The sequence below is a fragment of the Notamacropus eugenii genome, chromosome 1, assembly GCF_028372415.1.
Source record: "Notamacropus eugenii isolate mMacEug1 chromosome 1, mMacEug1.pri_v2, whole genome shotgun sequence".
Lineage (NCBI taxonomy): Eukaryota > Metazoa > Chordata > Mammalia > Diprotodontia > Macropodidae > Notamacropus > Notamacropus eugenii.
Window position 1 is genome coordinate 365,260,239 of NC_092872.1, and position 23,284 is coordinate 365,283,522.

The 23,284-nt window shown below is 39.4% G+C and overlaps 2 protein-coding genes across 31 annotated transcripts in view; both read right to left on the minus strand.

The window, feature by feature from the left end:
• Positions 1–357: 357 nt before the first annotated feature.
• NME5 (NME/NM23 family member 5) lies at positions 358–21,892 on the minus strand. Of its 5 annotated transcripts, none has more exons than XM_072630394.1 (6): positions 21,389–21,460; positions 17,775–17,875; positions 9,563–9,768; positions 8,816–8,916; positions 2,934–3,052; positions 358–713 (listed from the first exon to the last, which is right to left on the minus strand). In XM_072630394.1, the coding sequence occupies exons 2-6, from the start codon at positions 17,838–17,840 to the stop codon at positions 615–617; spliced, it is 591 nt and encodes a 196-aa protein (XP_072486495.1). In that variant the 5' UTR covers positions 17,841–17,875; positions 21,389–21,460; the 3' UTR covers positions 358–614. The 5 variants fall into 5 exon arrangements, 4 of the variants coding, with proteins under 4 accessions (XP_072486495.1, XP_072486494.1, XP_072486496.1 ...); XR_011971904.1 differs by lacking the exon at positions 17,775–17,875 and adding an exon at positions 1,992–2,084 and having other exon boundaries at positions 607–713; positions 21,389–21,822; XM_072630393.1 differs by lacking the exon at positions 17,775–17,875 and having other exon boundaries at positions 21,389–21,892.
• A 108-nt stretch (positions 21,893–22,000) lies between these two features.
• Positions 22,001–23,284, minus strand: part of BRD8 (bromodomain containing 8) — a 30,554-nt gene continuing 29,270 nt past the window's right edge. For 24 of the 26 annotated variants that reach the window (XM_072630364.1, XM_072630376.1, XM_072630355.1 and 21 more), the window contains one exon: positions 22,001–22,398. In XM_072630364.1, the coding sequence (XP_072486465.1) occupies positions 22,348–22,398 (51 nt within the window). In that variant the 3' untranslated portion in view covers positions 22,001–22,347. Of the gene's footprint in view, positions 22,399–22,894; positions 22,936–23,284 lie in introns of all 26 variants that reach the window. The other 2 variants (XM_072630353.1, XM_072630356.1) reach the window with 2 other exon arrangements.

The window sequence follows — 23,284 nt, forward strand, 5'->3', positions numbered from 1 at the left end:
AGTGTCAGCGATTTCTCGTTTGATTGTCAGATCCTCACAAAAAGTTTCACGCATTGTATATTTTAAATCTTAAAGCAAATTAAAATCCATAGGATGGCAAGTAAAATCAATTATATTGAAATAGTTACCCCCCTGAATTTTTTTTTCCCTATACTTTATAGACTCTAGGGTAAGAATCCCTGCCCTAGAGGGTGATGCAACCAGAGTAAGGTTGGGTCTTAATGATGTATAAAAGATAAGAACCATACCTTAGATCTAGCTTAGTTGCTTATACTCAAATCACATCAATGATTATACTTCCTGTACTTAGGATGTCTGAGATGTGTATGTAGGACAAGTATCTGGAAAAATGAGTCATTTTTCCACTAAACAACAACTAAAATAAGATTTTTATTAAGTTATTCCCTATGGTTAAAATCAAACAAATATAGTTCTATATTTGACCCTTTTGTAAAGGTTATCTACTGTTTACAATACTCTTAAAACCATTATTTTAAAAAAAGATTTACTTCATGCACAGTTCCTTATCCATATTCTACCTAAGAAATCATGTTAACAAAAGGTCAGTTGAATAAAAGTCTTTTAGAATAACAGGATAGTTCTTGATTAGTTCTTCAGTATGTTTTATTTTCATTTGATTCTTCCAGAATTTCTTGGTGATCGAATTTAGGTTTGTTGGGATTATTTTTAAGCAACCAATCAGCCAGCCAAATCTAAAGGAAAAAGAAAATAACATTAATCTTCCTTCAATGTATGCTATACAAATGGAAAAGCTTGTTGGCAGCGGGAATTGAGAAAGTAAAACTAAGTAAAAAACAGCAAGTGTCTCTCATATGGATGCTTGTCAAATTATAGAAGTCTTGAAAACGTTAAAATTTGCCTGTCCTGTCTGGACATTCTTTCCTTCCCAAATAGTATCTGACCCTGCATTAGGAGGTGGAGGTAGCGTGAATATAAATTGACACTGAGTGGCATCTACATGAATCTTTGGGATTCTAAATAAATTATATAATCACTCTGAGGTGAACAGAGAAATTGGATGCTTGACTGAAGAAACAGGGGACCACAGACAGACTCTAGGGTGTATCTGTAAGCCCTGACCAGCCCAAGGAGGGGATCTGGAGGTAGGCACTGCTGGCGAACACCTTTCAGAACTAGAGAACTGGCCACTCTGTCAAACACTCTGTTAGGAATCTGAGAACTCAGGTCTACCAGAGGCTAGCCAACTGTCACGTTGGGCCATGATGCCCAGGTCTTGCATGACATAGGTGGTAGAGGTGATTTTTCCATCAAAGGCTGAACCAAATATTTGGCTAGTAGGATATGTGCTAGGAAACTAGCCAGCAGAGAAAGACAAGTCAAGGCTAAAGACAGAGTAGTTTCTAGAGGTGAAAGGGTTGAAGACCTCTAGATAAGGGTGAAGGGAAGCCATAAGGCCTGAAGGTAGGGGAAGGTAGCTTTGGGACCCAGAGAGGCAATATCTTCTCTTATTGGGAATCTGAGAAAAGGCCACATAGCCTCAGGTAGTAGCCAGAGGACTGGTGAAGTAGACCAAAGCTGGCCTGAGGGGTCATACAGAAAGATAGTCCCTACTCCCAAGCCAAGTTGCGGATTGTAAAAGACTCTTTACTGCTAAGACTGGTCTCTATCTATCTGGCTCAAATACTGGGCCATCAAATAATAATAACAGCAGCTAGCATTTATGTCGTAGTTTCTTAATATAGCATGTTAAAGTTTGCAAAATGTGTTAGATGCCAGTTTATTTCATTCTCATAACAAGTAAGTGGAAATACCCTGGTGTTGATGTCAAGAACACGACCAGGGCAAAAGTTAGGAGGGAGGGCACTAAGGGGAGCAGTTAACTGACATGTAGCAGAACAATAAGACTGTCTGCAAACTGTGAACTGTTAACCTTTTAGTCTCATCTGATAACCTCCCTCCCCTTTTCCAGCCCACTGTATATATTTTCTCATAAATTTCTTTTCAATCACCTGAGAAGTTTGTGAGTTGTTACTGAGCAAGAAGGAGTGAGGATGGCACAGACCCTGTGGTCTAGATCACCAGATGTGATGAAAGCTAGAAACCTGAGAAGGGGAGAGAAGTCCTAGGAAACTGAGACGTGGTAGGAGAAGTGCCCATGAAAAGTTGTTAGAGGTTTGAATATGGGGGACAAGCAGAGCCAAGGATGTTAATGAAGTAGAGCTGTCATGAGCATAATTTTCCCTGGATCTGCTGAAAGCTCTTCAGAGCAGCTGAAAATGACTTTAAAAAAGCACCCAGGATATCTGGGCTTAATGGATGCTTTTTAACCCCAGTGGATAAATAGCCATCTTGTTGTACCACTCCCACTGGCCGCTCCTGGCCCCTGCACCTAGCTGAAGGACTTTGGGAAGAATATTTTTCTATTTGAAAAATTAATAGGACTTACTTGAAAGCCAGGAGCTCTACACAGAACTAAGATTCCTATGCTCTTTCTTTCTGAAATAATTAGACAAATTTACATAATTGGTGTAGTAGAAAAAGCACTGAACCTGGAATGAAAGGCCCCAGCTTCCACTCCCTGCTCTGCTACCTAACCAGCTAGCTGCAATCTTTATAAAAAGTGATTTAATCTTGCTAAGTCTCATTTTTTTTTGTTTAAAAAAATGGGGATATTAATACTTACTTTACAGGGTTGCTACGAGGAAAAGACTTTATAAACATGAGTTATTTATACATAGAAATGCCATTCAATGACAGATGTTGCATCAAGAAAAAATATTGTAAATGACTTGAAAATGGAGCTGGAGAATTCAGACATAAGAAAGAAATTGAAACACAAACACAAATTTCATTTGCCAAAAAAACTATCAGTCCCTCTCATTTTTAGTTTGAAGGACTTTTTTTTTTTTTTTAAGGCAACAGTATTTTAGTACGAAAGAGATGTTTCTTACAAAGGGATCTGCTGGTTTGTGCTTACAAAGCTCTGAGAGACCGGCCAACAGCGTCGGATTTACGTACAAATTCAGGTAATCCTTAGCAGCGTTTCCAGTCCGGATGGGCTCAATAACCACTAAAACAACAAGTATATTTAGAATTACTAAGATATCATTGAACATGTATAACCTAGAACAAATTATTTACTGTCTCAGGGAGGGGGGAGGTGAGGAAAGAGAGAGAAAATTTAGAACTCAAAATTTTAAAGAAATGAATGTTAAAAATTATCTTTACAGGTAACTGGGGAAACATTGTTTTAAAAAAAGGAAATGAAACCCAAAATAAACCATGCTTTTAAAAAAAATGGAATGAGCATATTTTAAAAAGTGCTTAATTGCCTTTTGGTTTTATATCACAGTTATTTCTGGAAATACTCTTCCATTCAAAACTGTAAAAGGAGAAGATTAAACAAAAATCAGTAATAGCAGTTAATCTGACTATATATAATAAATATATGTGTATATGTGTATATATGTATACATAGATACACACACATATATTACAAACACACATTATATATATATACACATATACATGTAAATATAATACACACACATACACATTATATATGATACTGTCACCAGGTTCTCAGTTTCTTTGCCTCTCCTGAGAGAGTACTTTAACTATCGCTGTTTAACTATCTGTTCTCTGGAACTGGAACTGCTTTTTCAATTGCTCAGAGTTTGTGGTACCATTTAGTGATCTTTTCATTTATATTATGGTAAGCATCATTTACAATGTTCCTTTATTTCCTTGTTTTTAACAGAGTATTCACAACTTGGGAGAAATTGTCTTTTCACCTATCCAGAAGAATGAAAAGCCCAAGTGCATCCATTTTAAAACACAAAAGGACAACAGTACATGCTATACTTTGTGAACATTTTTTATGTTTAATAGGCTTCTTGAGAGAGCGAGCTTTATTAAGCTATAAATTTAGGTTAGGAAACCTACTACACTGTCTTCACCACTCCAGAAAAAGTATAGTCTTTTGCACATAGTAGGTGCTCAGGAAACATAAGCTAAATGTTGAATGGATTGTCCTTTGAAAAAGTTCTGGAATTGAGTCTCAGAATCCATAAAGAAACTGAACTATAAGAGATTTGTATGGAGAGTGAAAGGAGAAAAGCAAAAGCCTCTGCCTGCAGGAGGGGATGCAGTGAAAAGAGGGTGGAATTTGGAATCATAAGAACTCAGTCTGAATCCCAATTCTTCCCCTTACTGCCTGTGTGAACACCAATCCTAGCTTCCTCATCTACCCTAGTCACTTCTGAGCTCTAAATCTGTAATCCTATGAAGGGAAAGGGAATCAACATTTACTAAACACCTATTATGTGCCAGGCACTATGCTAGCAATCCATTACATAAATTGTAGCACACCATTATATAAATATTACTATATCATTATTATATATAATAATATATAATGTAAAATATATTTCATGAATATAATGTGAAATTAATTACATATATTATATATAAATATTGTATCATTATTATATCAATTATTATAACATCTGATCTTCACTCTGAGAGAAAGGTGCTGTTATTAACTATATTCTACAGTGGAGACAACTAAGGCAGACAGAGGTGAAGTGACTTGCCCAGGGTCACACAGCTAGTAAATATCTGAGACTGGATTTGAACTCAGGTCTTCCTGACTCCAGGCTCAGCACTGTATCCAATGCACCACCAGTGATTACGTCTTCTTTTCCCTTGTAGCGCTCAGCAATGAATTTACCTGCTCAGTTCTCATAAAGTACCATCTTGTTTGATCATTTTCTAATGTATTTCTCACATAATCTGCATAGGATATTTATTTCTCTTAATGTCCTATTCTCTTAACTATAATATCAGCTGCATTTTGAGAGGCACCATGTCTTATCTAAATTTTGTGTTGAGAGACAACTAAGTTTTGCCCTCTCTAGACCACAACCCAAAAGGCAACAAATAAGAGGAGAGAGGAATGAGGTCCCTGAGGGTGGTGGGCAGTGATGACTTGGTGTTTTTCCTATACCTTTAGTTCTCCTTCATCTTCGTTTGCATGCTGATGACAGAGATATATAGTGGGGCTGGGGTTGGGGGTGGTCACTGATTTTGGCTTTAGGTACACAGAATTCCCATAGAGATTGAATAGGAGGTACAGTGAATTTCTAACTGTTAAGTCAAGGTTGTACAGGACCAAAGACTTCAAGCACTAGATAAGCAATCAAAGGATGTTTTCCTCAGAGAAGAGCAAAGAGCAGCACGATGACATCAGGATCCCTGTGATGCTACAGGGAAAGGTGCTTTCATGTAACAGCCTCAGTCTTCGTGAATTAGAGTCTTCAGAAAAAGAAAGGTAATTAGTCCCAAGGTTTTCTCTACTTGGGCAGTTAGTTGAGTGCTGGGCCTGGAATTAGGTAGATCAGAGTTCAAATATGATCTTAGACATGTATTAGTTATGTGACCCTAGGCAAGTCACTTACCCCTGTTTGCCTCAGTTTCCTCATTTACAAAATGAACTGGTGAAGGAAATGGTCAACCACTCCAGGATCTTTGCCAAGAAAACCCCCAAAATGGGATCACAAAGAGCTGGATATGACTGAAATGACTGAACAACAAAAATTCTCAATTTCAGCAGCAGGTGGCACAGTGCATGGAGTCATGATGATTTGAGTTCAAATTGGCTCAAACACTTACTAGCAGTGGGACCTTGGGCAAGTCATTTCACCTTGGTTTGCTATATAAAAGCTTACAGTCTTCTCTTCCTCCCTTCCCACCCCTCCAGGAGCAGCTAGGTGATGCAGTAGATAGAGCACCAGTGCAGGAGTCAGGAGGATCTGAGTTCAAATCTCACCTCAGACACATAACACTCACTAGCTGCGTAACCTTGGGCAAGTCACTCAACCCCAATAGCCTCATCCTGGGTCATCTCCAGTTATCCTGATGAATATCTGGTCACTGGACTCAGATGGCTCTGGAGGAGAAGTGAGGCTGGTGACCTGCACAGCCCTCCCTCACTCAAAACAAAGTCAAGTGTAAGTCATGTCATTATTTCTCTGATGTCATGGTCTTCTTCAGCAATGAAGGATGAACACACACCCATCCCTCCACCCCAAGTATAATACTTAGTTTTGAGAATCACATTTTCAAAAGAACTTGACAAGCTGCAGTGCATACAGGGGAAGGCAACCAAGGTGGACTCAAAACCATTACATATAGGGACAACTGAAGAATGTGAGAATATATAGCTTGGAGAAGAAAAGGAGGACATGAAAGCTGTCTTCAAATGTTAAAAGGGCCACTACAGAAAAGGGATTTGTTTTTGCTTTGTCCCCACCAGGCAGAATGAGAATTGATAAGTAGAAGTTACATAGGCAGTAAGAACTTTCTAACACTCAGAGCTGTCCAAAAGTGGAATGTGGCACCCCAGGGAATGGGACGCTTCTAGACTGTGGAGATCATACAAGGGAAGTTTTGGAGGAACTTTAGTTTGAGATGCTGCAGAAGGACTTCTGTCTCAGGTAGCATTTGAATTAGATGATGACCTTTGAGGACCCTTCCAAGGGTTTTATTTAGTTTACCGAACAAATTATAGGTATTCTTTACGTAAGGTTGCCTCAACCAATGTTATTTCAAAGCAGCACTAATATGTTATAGGCAGACTTCCTTTCCACTCTCCTACTCAAATGTAGCAAACATATGACAAATACCTGATTTAAAATGTTCCCAGGAACCAAGTGGGCAGCTAGGTGGCACAGTGGATAGAGTGCTGGGCCTGGAGTCATAATCCTAAATTCAAATCTGGCCTCACACACTTAACTGACTGCGTGACCCTGGGCAAGTCACTTTAACTTGTTTGCCTCAGTTTCCTCATCTGTAAAATGATCTGGAGAAGGAAATAGCAAACTCTTTCAGTGTCTTTGCCAAGAAAACTCCAAATGGAGTCACGGGGAGTTTGACATTATTTCATACACATCATATACCCTGCCCTGTTGTTAGATCTCCCTTTCTTCCCCCAATTACTTTATATTACATGTCTGTACGCATGCCCCAGCAAAATACAAGCATCTTGAAGGAAGAGATGACTTTTTCTGTTGTTGCTTTTATATCATTATTACCTTGCACATAGTTTTATACATAAATATAGCCTCAGATCTGGTAGAAAGGGCTTCTTCTTAGCAAATGGTCAATAACCCTTCATTCAACAAACATTTATTAAGGTGCCTACAGTGTGCCAAACAAGATACAAATGTAGCATCTAAGGTGCCCTTTCCACATGTATGCTACCACAATTCTGAAACACCCACCCAAAATCACAGCTCGTGACCCCCAACAATATGTTTACTTTTACCATCCAGGAAACATGTTAATTCAAAACTTAAATAGTACAGCAAATAGTGATTTAAAAACAAAATAAAACACATCCATGTAAATATGAGAAACTCTCCTACAGGTCCCCATGTTATCAATACACACTATATAGGTAACAGATATGGCAAGTATATATGTAGAGAACATTACGTGACTATGAAATGCGTACTAGAGCTCACACCAGGATCCCATGTGGCCCGGACACATATTCAGAAGGCACACATGTAGACCAGGACTCTGATCTTTACCTTACAGGAACTTAAGAACTATAGTGAAAATAGCTTCCAAATTCTCCAAACCAACTCTAAACTAACTCTATTTTCCTTCAAGGAAGAAAACTCTCCCTCCAAAAGCCGCCCCTTCCATTCTTGGGGATTCTTCATTGTTATTTTTCCTAACAAGTCTAAATCAGATATTCTGCAGCTTCCAACCACTATGCCTTACTCTGCTCTTCAGAGCCAACTAGAAAAGTCCAATCTCTTTTTCACTCAACTATTCTCCAAATACCTGAAAACAGACATCATGTCCTACTCCCCAATTCATCTCTTCTTCAAAAGAGAATAGCTGTTGATGACTATCTAAGTTTAACAGTAGAAAATGAAATGTGTCTTAGAAATTCTTTAATCTAAATAATGAAATCACTAGTTTTATTTTTGTTACAGTTGCTAATTATCTTTTAATTTAAATTTTGTTATTAGCCTTATCTATAAAGGATCTTTTGGTAATTTAGTCTGACACTGAATCTGTAAACTGGTTAAGATAATATCATTTTTGTTAACTAGCATGGTCCAATCACAAACAATTAATATAATCATCTTTTACTTTGAAGATACTATCATCCTTAATCTACTTCTCAGGGCTGGTGATGGTAATGAAGTCTAGAGGAAAGGATAGTTGACCTAAATATCTACAAAGTGAAAAAGAACTATCAATGAAACCACACAGAGGGTAGGAACCTTATGTGATTATACAGATAAAAAGTTGATATGTGCAATAAATTATACAAAAGTCCTTGTGCATTTCTTCAGAAACACTAATAGTACTAGTATTCTGTTGAGAACCCAGATAGTTTGAAACTTTCAAGTCAACTGCCTACATAAAAAGACAGATGACAATAAAATAACAGGAGACTACTTGAGAGAAAAATCGAAAGACAGAAGGTATTAAAATTGGTCAATTCTTTAGTTTCATTTTCTTTTTCATAAGGAAAATAATTCACAATTAGAAGGGAAGCAAAAATGAGCAGAGAGATGAAATTATAACTCTTCATAAGAACTTTTCTTCAAAAAGAAGACTTGAAATACTTATCTCTATTTGGTAATGAGAAAGCATGTGGTAAGTACTCATGTATTTACAGTTCACAACTGGAATTCCACCTTTCAGATTCAAAGGTTCTGTAAAAGTCTAGCTTTTCTTCAGAAGACAGGAAAACAAAAAAGCAATGCAATAAGATGCACCTAAGTTCACAACTCATTTGATAACTCACCTTCAGGAAACATGAATCGAATTTCCCTTTCTGCTGCCGCAAAATTTTTACTTCCATGAAGTGCATTCCTTAGGTCATCTGTTCCATAGATTGCCCTTAGACTAAAGGAAGGTAGAATTGAAGTCAACTCAATCTAACATCCTTCCCAAACCTTTTATATATGCATTCTTCTTACCAATGAAGTCCAATTTACAAAGACATTATCACTTTTCACTTATGGAGATTTAATTTATTTTGAATTTGGGGTCAAAACGATCTAAAAGAGCGTCAAACAACACATTTAAGTTTGTAGGAAGAACACTGGACAAAAAAGTGGGAAAGGGGATGAATATGCTGGCAAGGAAAAAAATAAAACACAGAAATTTGAGAGAGTAGGAAGGAAAACCCTGACTAAGAGGATCAAGAAACCAAATTTGGTAGCATATATTTGGTCACAATAGTCTCAAATATTAGCATTCCAATTCTGTTAACGTTTTCGTTTCACTGGCAATGTTATGTAGGTATGAGAAGAAAATCAGACACTTCCTAGAGATAGTTCAAGACTTTTTGTGGTATCTGGTATTTGCACATGCACACACACACACAAACACACACACACACACACACACACACACACACACACACACACACATCCTTAACAAAATGAAAAGAAAACAAGGGACTTTCCAAAAGAAAAGGAATATCTCCTATTACAGGAATGAGACTCCAGTTACAAAGGTAAATTAAATTTTCTCCTAGGTAAATTACCTGTCTGGGTGTGTCTCCTTAGCTTTGAAGCTATTGAATGGTCCCATAAGATCCAGCCAGTGAGAAATTGCATTATGTCTTGCTAATATCATGGCAACAAGTGGACCCGAACTCATGTATGCTGTTAGATTAGGGAAAAACAGCTTCCCATACTGTTCCACATAAAAGTTGCTACACTGTTCAGGGCTAAAACGTAGTTTTCTTCTCTATAAAGGAAACAGATATGCAAGCAAACCTGATTAATTTCGATATGAAATGCAGATGATCTGATCAGCTAGGATATAATAAAGCAACAATTTACCTAGAAAATTAGAACTGCATGCACAGTGGAAAGAATAGCCTCAGTCAGGAGAACTTGGGTTCAAGTCCTGCCTCTTGACAACTACTAGCTGTGTGACTATGGGCAAAGCACTTAAACTCAGCACCCCAGGCCACTCTAAAACATAGATGCAGGTGAGTAACACTCTGTATCAGTGGAATTTCCAGCATGGGTGATATGAACAGATATGGGGCAATATTCCCCCTCTTGCCTCTTATGATGGTAAGGGAATTTGATGATCTTCCCTGCCCATTAGCAGTCCCATGGGATCTACTTTGAGCTTTGGCCCAGGCCATAACCTGAGTCACATGAAGCTCACGGTAGGAGGAGCTTGCTGAATGGGTAGAGCAGGAAGACTGCAGCAGAGAGAAAGGTGGAGCTGAGAAAGAGCAGGCAGAGTACAGCAAAGCAGCTAGCATGAGAGAGAGAGGGAGTGATTTTGCGTAAGGGAGCTTGTATGTCGGGAGGTCTGATGGAGTGAAGGCTTTGGGATGGCTGTGCTCCCTGTATTGATAACATGTATAGGTTTCTTTGTTACAATGATAGATTTGACTTTCAGCTGTTTGAATAAATGTCTTGGTTTCATCTTTGAGGAAGAGAGTTTATATTTTTCAAGTTTCTCTTGGAAAAAGGGATGCGTATCCATAACGGCTACTGTGGGCATCACATTGGCATTACAAATGTTGACGAGGATGAAGTTGCAAAATATAAAACCTCTACTTGGAGATACGAAGGCTGTAGGGAAGGAAATGGGTGTCTTGGGATGGAAGGATTTACCTTATTCCTCACTGGTGAGAGAATGAGCTAAAAGCACAGGTCTTTGTGAAAACTGAGAACAGAGGCTACAGAAAGGAGAACCTCAAGATTCAGAAAGATGTCTGCAAAGAATACCAATAGAACTGGGGAAAGAAATGGCAGGGGTATATAGAAGAGGATGGGCATTGTTAACAAGCTATTAAAAGTAAAGACATGTAAAAGTAGAGACAAATTGCAGGAGAAAAAGGTTCAACTGAAAAGAGAGTTAGCTGATTTGCACAAGAAACTTTCTGTGCTATAGCACCTGAACTTTGCTTTAGAAAAGCAAGCTAAAAATTATCAGGTGGTAACAGAAAAGAGAGTTGTAAGTGGCTCAAAAAAAAAAAGGGGGAAGTTAACAACAGGGAAGTGAATACAACCCTTGCATCTGTGGGTCTAATTAGGGCCCATATACCTGGAAGGAAGATACATGGGAGAAAAATGAAACAAATTTAGATGAGGAGGCTTCTAGGAATGTGGATGCATGTCCAATACAATGAAGGAAGCAGGAGAACCAAGGGGAGGCACACAATGTCTAAGGAAGTAACTGAGAATTTTACTCAGCAGGAGGTCACTGATATTTTAAGTCAATTCACCCAAAAAATGGGAGAATCATTAGTATCTGGGATGGTAAGAATTAGTGCCAAAGGAGCTGGAAGAGTACTGATAGATAACATAGACTGTTTGAATTTCATAGGTATTAGTCAGAATCTTTTTGTACAACAAGCTTTTCAAGGAGGTAACATTAGCTTTAGTTGCCAAGAGATGCAGTAAACAGTATCCCACTGATTCCATGTGGCTTAGTGGAGATAGACCCTGGTATTCCCTTAGAGACTGTATGAGAAAGTTAAGGAATGAAAATAGCAATAATGGTCAGAGACGCTGATGCTTATCATAGCACTCCTTTAATAGTTTCTCTTAAGAATATAGTAGTGAGGACTGCTCCTCCTGCTTACAAACATCTGATTTTGATTCTACTAACTGGGGAAATAGGACACCCTCTTTCCGACATGCTGGATGAGATTTCACAGTTAGGTGACTTAGGGGAATGGGGAAAAGATATATTTCCTCATGAGAAATGAGCAAACAGCCGCAAATTCAAAGTCAGAATAGACTAAAAACGAGAGAAAAGTCTACTGCTTTATTAAGAGCAGGGATAGATTCTGGAAGAATAGATGGTATTCCAACTAACAAACTATATAAGAGGTACAAAGAAAAAGGGACTTACTATTAGATGAAATAGGGAAGTAAGAGCTACCCCTATAGATCCTCCTGAGTCATTTTATCCAAGTTTGTCACACCTTCAGGGAGAATGGGAAATTGGCAAAGCCCCAACTCAGATGAAAGAAATACACAGATGAGATTACCGACCTCATATCAGTTTAATTACATGCTGAAAAAATGGATCAACTACTAGATTCTGGGACAGACACATCTCTTATACAGGGAAATCTTGCAGTAAGAAAGATGGGAATTAATGAAGTTCTAGTGGATTCATAGACTCCAAAAGCACAGTTGATGCTATATTTACTCTTCTGGCTATTGTCTCCTTATTCTTTCTGGCCTTTGTTTGTTTGTTTAATCTTTTTGCTAGATTTTTCTTCTGTAGGCTTAGTGCCCTGTAGATGACTGACTGCTTAAGCTGGATGTCACCTGCTGTCCAAGACTACAATAACATCATGCCTGGACCTGGCATTGACCAAGTTCTGGATATTGGCTATGATGCATCACCCCTGGAGCTGGCATTGACTAACTTCTGGATACTGGCTAAAGAACTGAACCCTCAAATGGGACCTCAAGAGGCAAGGATAGCTCTATATCCAATCTCAGCAGGAAGTAGTTTCAGAAGAAGAGACCTTCACCCTTTATTCCAAAGGATTTTGGGTTTCATTCACTTGAGGGCATAATGATGGGGTGTTTGTGCTCAAGCCCCCATCCTAAGATATTGTTTTATGTATTTATTTTGTGTTATCCCTGTTATATTGTTGTGAAGTTATGTCAATATCAATTACCCCTAAACCCCCATTGACCTATTAATAGACATGAAAGATCTTGGGGCCAAATGTACGGATAAGGGAATTTGAAGATCTTCCCTGTCCCTTAATAAGTCCATGTGACATGCTTGGAGCTTTGGCCCAGCCCACATCCTGAATCACATGGAGCTGATGGTGGGAGGAGCTTGCCAAATGGGTGGAGTAGGAAGGTGGAGCAGGAAGAGAGTGAGGCAGAGCTGAGAGGGACTGAGGTGGAGCTGGGAGAGAGCATAGGAGAGAAGAGCAGCTGGTGTGAATTAGAGAGGGAGTGATTTTGCCTAAGGGAACTTGTTTGTGGGGAGGCCTGCTGTTGAGAAGGCTTGAAGATGACTGTACTCCCTGCATTAATAATGTGTATAGATTTCTTTGTTACTATGATGAATTTAGCTTTCTGGTGTTTGAATAAATGTCTTGGTTTTAGCTTTGGGGAACAGAGTTTATATTTTGTGAATTTACCCTGGAAATAAGCATGCATATCCATAGCAGCTGCTGTCGGTATTGCATTGGCACTACACCTCTCTAAGCCGAGATTATGAGAAGGAATGTTTGACCTCAAGGGAACAAAACTTTCAAGTCAGGAGATCTGACCCCTTAATTATATGACCCCAGACAGCCATGACCCTCTTTGGGTCTCAAGTTTTCCATATCTAAGATGAGACTGGACTAGATGATTTCTAAGGTTCCTTTCTGCTCTGAAAAGGTATCCCACTAAGTAATTTGTATGCAAAATGATGTTATAATGTGCCAATTATGTGCAAAAATGTTAGCTCATATTCAATTTAAAAAACATTTAAGTGCCTAGCATGTTTAAGGCACTGTTTTTTATATACGTCACATAACATTATAGTTTTATATCGACCAGACAGAATTTTAACAGTTTATTAATAGATAATTTATAATTAAACAGTTTATTTAACAGCATATTATTCAAAAATAATAAACTGAATTTCTCATAAAACTTGTAATTCAAACCTTTCACAAATTCACACTGACTTTTCCCCCACTGATGTTTGAATATATATTTATCCCTTCCACATCAAGACTTTCTCCATCACAGTTTTGACATATCACAGGTAACCATAAGAAATTAAATGGGAATTTTGGAGAGTTCTGTAGAAGCTAAAGATGACATATGACAGCCAGTAGACAACACAGAAAAAGTTCGGTAACTCAGAAATGAACAAAATGTATATACATATATATATGTATATATATGTATATATATTTTTACAATAAGGTACTATACTCCATAAAAGAAAAGGAAAAAACTCAGACTTTTTTTGGTACCAAAGGAGGGCCAAAAAATTTTATGTGAGTTTTCCAGATTTCGGGAGTGCCCTATCCCTAACTCTGGCAAGGTGGAAGAGATAACTATATTTCAGAAGGCAAACGGAAATCATTTAGACATGATTGATTTCTAAATAGACTCAGAGAAGGGGTTCTAAAGGTTCATGTTCTTTTAGTTCTGCCCCCTAGTTTGTTGATTAGTGGGACTCTGAGAAAATCATCTCCTCTTAGGAGTCTCCATTTTATAATTATAATCTCACCAAGAGAGATACTACAAGGATTAGCTCCATTTAAAAAAACACAGATTTTAAGGGACACTGATCTGTTGCAGGACACTAAAGAAACAATCACCTTGCCAATCTGAATGTCTCATGCTTTTCCCCAAATAGAGATGTTCAAGTCTATGAGCTTCAGCTCCCCACATGATAGCAGCTAGTATTTATAGCTATTTATAGCATTTATATAACACGTTAAAGTGAAAGCAGTGTTTTGAAACATTATTTGATTTTATCTTCACAACAACTCTGAGAGAAAGGTGATGTTATCATCTTAATTTTACAGATGAGAAAATGAAGGTAAACAGAGGTATAAGTGAAGTGTATGAGGATGAATTCGGGACTGTCTTTCTGACTTCAGGTCCAGCAGCCTATCTATCTACTGAGTCACCTAGCTGCCTCTTGTGCAAAACAAAGGACTGGAAGGAGATGAGCTCTAAGTTTTAAATTAACAAATATTTATTAAGGGCCTGCCAGGAGCAAGGGACTGCTACCTTTCAGAGCTTTCAGCTCTAAAATCTATAGTCTTAGGAAATATGTAACATTGGTTAGTATAATGTTAAGGGAATTTGAAGAACTTTCCTGCCACTTAATAGGCCCATGTGACCTACTTTGAGCTTTGGCCTACCCCACAGCTTGAGTCACATGGAACCCATAGTGGGAGGATCTTGCCGAATGGGTGGAGCAGGAAATGAGAGTGAGGCAGAGCTGGGATCCAGGTAGACTGAGGCAAAGCAACTAGTAGCCTGAGTTAGAGAGGGAGGAATTTTGCTTAAGGGAGCTTGTTTGTGGGGAGGCCTAATGGAGGGAAGGCTTGGGGATGGCAGTGCTCCCTGGATTGGTGATGTATATAAACTTCTTTATTACCATGGTGGAACTGGCTTTCTGGTATATGAATAAATATTTTGGTTCTGCCTTTGAGGAAGAGAGTTATTTATATTTTGCAAATCATATGCGGCTGCTATGGGTATCACACTGGTGTTACAATTAGAGAAGGGCCTAATCACTGAATGATGGATGAATTGGTGTGGGAAGTGATGAGGCAGGGAACCTAACCACAACTACGCCAATAGTCCAGGCAAGAGATAAAAGGGGGGCTCTATTCCAGAAAGAGTGGAGAGAAGGGGAGATGGATGACAGCTATCATGAAAATAGAAACAGTTTGGATATGTGGGTCAAATGTAAGAGAGGAGTTAAGGATGATACCAAGATTGTAAGCGCCTAGGTGACAGGGAGGATGGTGGTACTCAACTGTAATAGAGAAGTTAAGAAGAAGGGGGAAGATAATTAACTCTATTTTAGACATGCTGAATTTGAGATGCCTATAGGACATCCAGTTAGAAATATGCAAAAGGCAGTAGGGACATGGACTGGAACTCAGGAGAGACATGAATCATGTCTTAACATGGGATCTACAGACCTGCCACCATGGCCAGATTTCAGGGAGGTCTGTGGGAAAAATTACATATTTTTTTCATTAATCTTTTGTTTCCTTTGAATCCTATGTATTTTATATTATGGACTAAAATACTCAAAGAAGGGGTCCATAAAGTTTAGAATGCTAAAGGTTTCCTTAACACATCAAAAGCTTAAGAACTGCTGGTACAGAGTGAGAAGAGAAGAGGCCTTATGACAAAGGTTTGGAGGACATGCACAATTCAAAACACTGCTTTAACTTTAAAGTGTTATGGGTATGGCACAGGAGACAAAGAAAGAATGAATGGTCAGACCATTGAGGAGAAATGGGAGAGAATAGTGTCACAGCAACCCAGAGAAGAAAGCGTCACTGTGATCCACAGTGTAAAAGGCTGCAGAAGGGTCAAAAAGAATGAGGTACATTATATATGGCAATTAAGAGGTCACTGGTAGCTTTGGAGAGGGCAGTTTTAATTCAGTGATGAGGTCAGAAGGGTTTAGGATTGAGGGAAAAAAGAGGAAACAGAGGCATGTAATACAGCATGTGGTCCCAGGGTGAGGTCTGAACCAAACTAAAATGTAATTGGGAAATATTTAACAAAATAAATATAGAGTAAAACAGGTAATATTAATATTCATTTTTCTAAGTCAATATGTGGTCTGCAGGGTTCCTTACGTACAATTTAGTGGTTCCTATTTCTATATGAGTTTGACATCATTGCTATTGTGGGGGTTTCTCAAGTTTATCTGAGAAAGGAAGGAAAGGTATAGGATGATCGCTGGTAGGGATCAAACAGGGTTGTTGTTTTTTTTTAAGGACTGGCCATATTTGTAAGTAGTAAGGAAAGAGCTAGTAGATAGGGAGAGACTGAATATTAGAAACAGTGGGGATAAAAGTAGGAGCAATCTGCTGGAGAAGAATAAGGGGGGGTTGTGCTCAAGGGTATTTGTAGAAGAGTTTGCCTCAACTTAGGAGAAGGGTAACCTAAGAGATAGAAATGAAGGAGATGGATGGTGAAGGAAAGTATCCAAGCAATGTGAACCGAGGAAGAGGGGGGACATGAGTTCCCAGATAATGTCATAACGGGGGGGGGAATTCTTAACTTTCAAGGAGAGCTGTGGTAAGATGGTTGAGGAGAGATGAAAAGCTTAGAAATAGCTAGCTGTCATGAATGGGACACTGAATTAATTAGGGAGGAGCCTTGCTGCTGAGAGGGGACAACTGAGATTAATTTATAGTGGATCCACTTGGCACAGTTTTGTAAATTTTCTCTGTCTTCTTTCAGTAGCAGGTGAATAGAAATGAAGGCAGTGAAAGATGGGATATTCCAAGGTTTGGATTTGGCCAGACATGATTGGTGATAGGACCAAGGGACAAATCAGTCGGTAGATAGTATAGTTAACCTGGTTTAACAAGGGGTCCAAATAAGGATGGAAAGGAGTGTAGTCAATGAAAGGGGTGGCTATCAGGAAAAGAAAATGAGGGGTAAAGATGATGGAGGATGGTGAGGATGAAGATCAGTAATAGGGACCCTAAAGAATAAATAACAAAAGATAGAACAAAAGATTATGAATTTTGGGACAAATTATGTAGATGTTTCCAATCTCCCTCAAGATAACAAAACACTTAAAATCTGCATTATTCAAATGAGAAATCTTTCAGTATTTGACTATTCTTGTCCTAGAAGGATGAACATTGGAACATATTACCAAAGGAAGCTTTCTTTCTTTGGAATTCCAATTTTTATGATTAAGTCAGAGCTGTCTTTCTGCAATAGGTTTGGTCCCCAGCTCTACAATATGATCCAGTAAACAAACGCAGCCTGCCTAATGCTGCGATACAGTCTGACTGATTTTTAGGGGGGGAACAGTACTTAGTAAAGAATCAAATGCAGTTAATTGGGCCTAACCACTTATTCCGCCCCTCCCACCATCAAAGGTTTTGCTTTCTATGACTTCAATCATATCAACTGATAAGTTTAATAGAAGATAAATGTAATTCATCACATAATTAAATTCACCCAGCCACACGAAAACAGGTTTCTGAACATTGCCTAAAAACTCAAATATCCTTTCTTAGGTTCTACCTGGGAGGAGAGGAGTTTCTTCATTAGATAACTCTTAAAGTCCTTTCCAAGGGATTGGTAAACCATGGCAGTGGTATGTTAATATAATATGGTTGGCCATACTATAAAAATTAAAGAAATGCAAATTGATTAAAGAAAGGCAACTCTGAGGTATCCCATTTATCTAATTAGCTAATATAACAGAAAAGGAAAATGATAAATGTTGGAGATGTGGGAAAATTAGAATACTAATGCATTGTTGGTGGAGTTGTGAACTGATCCAACCATTCTGGAGAACAATTTGAACCTAGACCCAAAGGGCTTATAAAAACTGTGCGTACCCTTTGATCCAAAGATACCACTACTAGGTTTGCATCCTAAAGGGATCATAAAAAAGGGAAAAGGACACAAGTACAAAAGTATAGCAGCTCTTTTTGTGGTGGCAAAGAATTGGAAAATGAGGGGATACCCATCAATTGGGGAATGGCTCAACAAGTTCTGGTGTATGAATGTAATGAAATACTATTGTGCTATAAGAAATGATGAGCAGGCGGATTTCAGAAAAACCTGTAAAGACTTACAATCTGAGGAAAGTGAGAACAAGGAGAATATTGTACACTGTAAGAGCAACATTGTGTGATGACCAATTATGACACACTTAGCTGATCTCAGTAATACAATAATCCAAGACAATTCCAAAAGACTCATGATGGAAAATGCTATCCACATCTACAGAAAGAACTGTGGAGACTGAATGCAGATCAAAGCATACTATTTTCACTTTCTTTGTTTTGCTATTTCTTTCTCATGGTTTTTCTCTTTTGTTCTGATTCTTCTATAACAATATGTCTAATGTGGAAATATGGTTAACGTGATTGTGTATGTATAGCCTATAACAGATTGCTTGCTGTCTTGGGAAGAGAGGGAGGAAGAAAAATTTGGAATTCAAAATCATGTAAAGATGAATGTTGAAAACTACCTTTACATGTCACTGGAAAAAATAAAATACTATTAAGTGAAAAAAAGTAAATTAATTTAGATAAAATTGCCATTTTTGTTATATTGGCCCTGCCTACCCATGAACAATTAATATTTCTCCAATTATTTAAAGCTGATTTTGTGTAGTTTTTTATAATTTTGTTTATGTAGTTCCTGGGTTTGTTTTGGCAGGTGTACTCCCCAGATATTTTGTACTGTCTAGAGTTATTTTGGGGTAAATGGGGTATGTATTACTATCTCTTCTTTCAGGGTTTTGTTTGTGATATATAAGAATGCTGATGATTTATGTGGATTTACTTTACTGAAAAGCTTTTGCATGAAAAAAATGAACGAGGGTAAGAAGGGAAGCTATTTATCAGGGGGAAAATCTTTGCATCAAATATCTATAATAAAGGCCTAATGAAAAGCAGCATATAATAAGCAAACAGAAATAGAAAGAAGAGTTGAGAATTGAAGACAAGAAGACTGGGATTCATATCTTGGCTCTGATATATCCTTGCTCTCTGACTCTAGACAAGTCACCCTACAGGAGCCCCCATGCAACTCTCTTGAGACTGTAAGTTACTGGCCTGGAAGAGCTTAGTAAATGCCTGCTAATTGATCTATTGATTGGTAGAAAAAACATCCTCTCTGGGAGTTAAACCAATGAAATTATAGTTCTACCTCACTTCCTCAAAGGGTCTGCTGTCCAAGGTATAATGGGAACTAATAAATAGCAAGGTCAAGTGTCATTTCTCTCTGAGTAATTTGGTCAAAGGACATGAATGGTTCTCAGAAGAACTGTAAATGAACAACTATGCGAAAAAAATTGCTGCAAAAATTGCTAATAAGAGAAATGCAAATCATTCTGAGTTTCACCTCACATCCCAACTTTCTAAACCCCAATATTGTCAAAATGATAAAAGACAGTAAGGTCAACATTGGAGGGGCTTACAGAAATGCAACCACACAAATACACTGCTGAGAAAGCTGTGAATTGGTCCAAATATTCTAGAAAGCAATTTGGAATTAAGAAGGAAACATAACTAAAGCTTTCATACCTTTTGACCTACAGATCTCACTGCTAGCCATATGCCACAAGGAGGTCAAAAATAGAAAGGTCCTATAAATACGAAAATAATTATAGGTGTGGTAACAAAGAGTTGAATGGCTTAACAAATGGTCAAACATTAACATAATGGAATATTACTGTTTCACAAAAAATAATGAATATGAAGAATTCAAAGACATGAAAATTTAAATGAACTGATGCAAAATGAAGTAAGCAGGACTGGAAAAAATACATCACTACAACACAAATGGGAAAAAAAAATGTTATGTAATTACAACCACCAAGTTGGTGCCCAAAGAAGAGATGAGAAAATGCACCTCCTTCCCTTTCTGTTTTTGTTTTTTTATTTTTATTTATTTTTAATTAATTTTATTTATTTTCAGTGTTTTACAATCACTACTATATAACTTGGATTATTATTTTTCCCTCCCTGAGATGGCATATAATTTTATATAGGTTCTACTCAAACATTCTTATTAAATACATTTTCACTATAGTCATGCTGTGTAGAAGAATTAAATTGAATGGGAGAAATCATATAACAAACCAAAATGTAATACATGCACAAAAAAGTGATCTGCTACATTTTGGATTGAATTCCAAAGTTCTTTCTCTGGGTATGGAGGGCACTTTGCCTTAGAAGACCATTGGGAATTTTTTTTAAGTCCTTGCATTGCAATGAAGTTCCAAGTCTACCAGAAAAAACTCTCGCACACGGTGGTTGTTGCTGTGCACAAAGGTCTCCTGGTTCAGCTCCTTTCACCTCTCTGAAGTCTTCCTGTTCATCATTCCTTATAGCACAATAGTATTCCATTACATTCATATACCACAATTTATTCAGCCATTCCCCAGTTGAGGGGCATCCCCTCGGTTTCCAGTTTTGGGCCACCACAAAGGGTACTGCTATAAATACTTTTGTACATGTGGGACCCTTTCCCATTTGTATGATCCCTTGGGGATACAGCTGTAGAAGTGGTATTGCTGGGCCTAAGGGTATGCCCGTTTTGTACCCTTTGGGCACAGTTCCAACCCGCTCTCCAGACTGGTTGGATCTTCTTCCCTTTCCTGTAAAAGCGAGGGACTAGGGGGCTTCCTCCACTGTCAGGCCCAGTCCATGTGTTGGTTAGTTTTGCTGAACTGCTTTTTTTCTTCTTTTAAAAATTCTTGTTGTAAGAGCTCGTCCCTGGGTATGGGGTGGGAAGGTTATATTTGGAAATGAAGGTAATACAAAAGATTTAAGATTCAAAAAGCTTCTCTTTTAAGAGAGAATGCTTATTCTTTTCCTTTTAAAAACACTTTCTAATGAGGCAATATAGTAGGGGAGGTTTGTTGTACGTAATTAGATCATGGAATATTTAGCTCTTTAGAAACTAAGGGATCCAGGATACCCAATTATATTCTATTTGATAAATAATCATTATCATCCAAGTCCTGCCATAAATGGGTAAATAAACTTTTTGGCAAATCAAAAAAAAAAAACCCAAACCCATTCACTAAATCCTACAAAAAGGATACTATTGGTTAACTTTTCATTAGTATGGAATGAAACAGCCATTCAGAAAGGCAATGAAATGAAGCCCTTTACCTGCACAATGGTGAACCCAGACTTGAGGATGATGCCCTCTATCTCCTCCTCTTTGTCCACAATGTCTGGCTTGATGATGGCCAGGGTCCTCTCTACGTAAATCTGGGGCGGGGGCATTAAGAGCTCCATCCTGGCGGTCGGGATACACTTCGCTTCCCCACGGCCACGAACTGCAAGGAGGCCAGGCCCACTTGCCCCGCGAGGCTCCTGACGATCGGGGGCAGCGCCCCTCCGGTCAGCCCGTCGGGGCGCTTCCCCACCCCCACCAGCACCGCGCCGCCAACCCCCCCGGGGGCTGGGCACGGCAGGATGCCCAGTTGTTGCAGAAGAGGCCCCAGAAGCCCAGACAGGGGGTGACGGTGACCGGCGTGGCCGCAGAGGGTTGGCAGGGCCTTCTCGGACCCTGCCGGTGTCTCGCCTCCGCCCGGCCGGCCCTCCGAGCCAGCAGCCCGCCCCTGCCCGGGCCCAGCGCGGCCCCTCCGGTTGCTAGGAGGCAGCAAGGACGCTCGGTGGCGGCCTCGCCCCTCCCCCTGACAAACAAGGCCTGGTTCGTGGGTAGAACCGTGCTCCGCCGGGCTCCCTCCCCCCTCGCCATTAAAAAGCCGTGCCAAGTTTGTTAAACAACGTTTATTCTAAGATGGGTCACACAAGAAGCTTGGTGGAAGTGGGCGGCCCCTGGGAGGAGGCACAAACCGCGGCCCCGCCCGCTCCTCCGGGGTCCCTGACTAGCAGCAGCCCGGGCTTCTTGGGTGACTTAAGGCCTCTCACTGTTACGAACAAAGGATAACTCATGAACTCGAACAATCTCTGAGATGCGATCCAGGCCAGGGCCGAGCGGGGAGCCCCTGACTCCGGAACGGCCTCGGCCCGCTCAGAGCCGAGGGCGGGGGGAAGGTCAGGCTGGCCGCCGGAGCCGCCCGGCTGGGGAGCCCAAGGGCTCTCGGTGGCCCCCTGGTTTATCAGTCCACATGACTCAAATCTCTTCTTCTGTCTAACCAAATACTTAGCACCTGTGCCAGGCAAGAGGAGAAAAAGCTGTAAATCTCAAAAAGCACCTGGATGTCTGCGCATCGTGAGAGCAGCTAGCTACATATCCTTTCCCCTTCTCCAGCTAACAACTTTATGACAACAACTCAGTGCAACTGTAAGGCATACAGTCTTCACATGCAGGCCTTTTTCTGACTGCCACACACCTTGGGAATGGGCAAAGATGGAATGATGTCAAATTTATACGAGCAAAAGCAGCTCAAGGGCTATAGCTTCTTGTTTACAAGTTTGGCTGCAGTTTCTCCTCTCAGTGGCTGTTGACTTGTGGCTTGGGAAACAGATCCAGGCAACCTGCAAGATCTCACCACAGAAATTCATCCTTTCACAGGATTCTTTTCCTCTTTCCCCAGCTCTTGTGAGAACCCATCTCTGCTGTTTTCCCCTGACTACTTGTGGCATAGTGAAAAGAGCCCTGAATTTGGAGTCAGAGAAACTGGGTTAAAATCCCAACTATGTTACCTTGGGCAAGTCACAACCTCCCTGGGCCTCAGTTTCCTCATCTGTAAAATGAGGGTGATGGATTAGATCAAGGGTTCTTAACCTGGCATCTGTAAATTTGTTTTATTATTTTGATAACTATTTCAATATCTCACTTCCTTTGTAATTCTATGTATTTTATGCATTAAAAAAAAAACATTCTGAGAAGGGGTTCATAGGCTTCCCCAAACTGCCAAAGGGGTCCAGGACACAAAAAAATGTTAAGAACCCCTGGAGATGATCTCCAAGGTAACTTCCCAACCCTAAATATAAGATCCTTGGGCATTCTACTTCTCCATGTAGAGCTGCAACGTACTGTACCCCATAGCTTGCCTTCTGACACAGGTTTCAAAAAATGGTGAATGTGGTAAA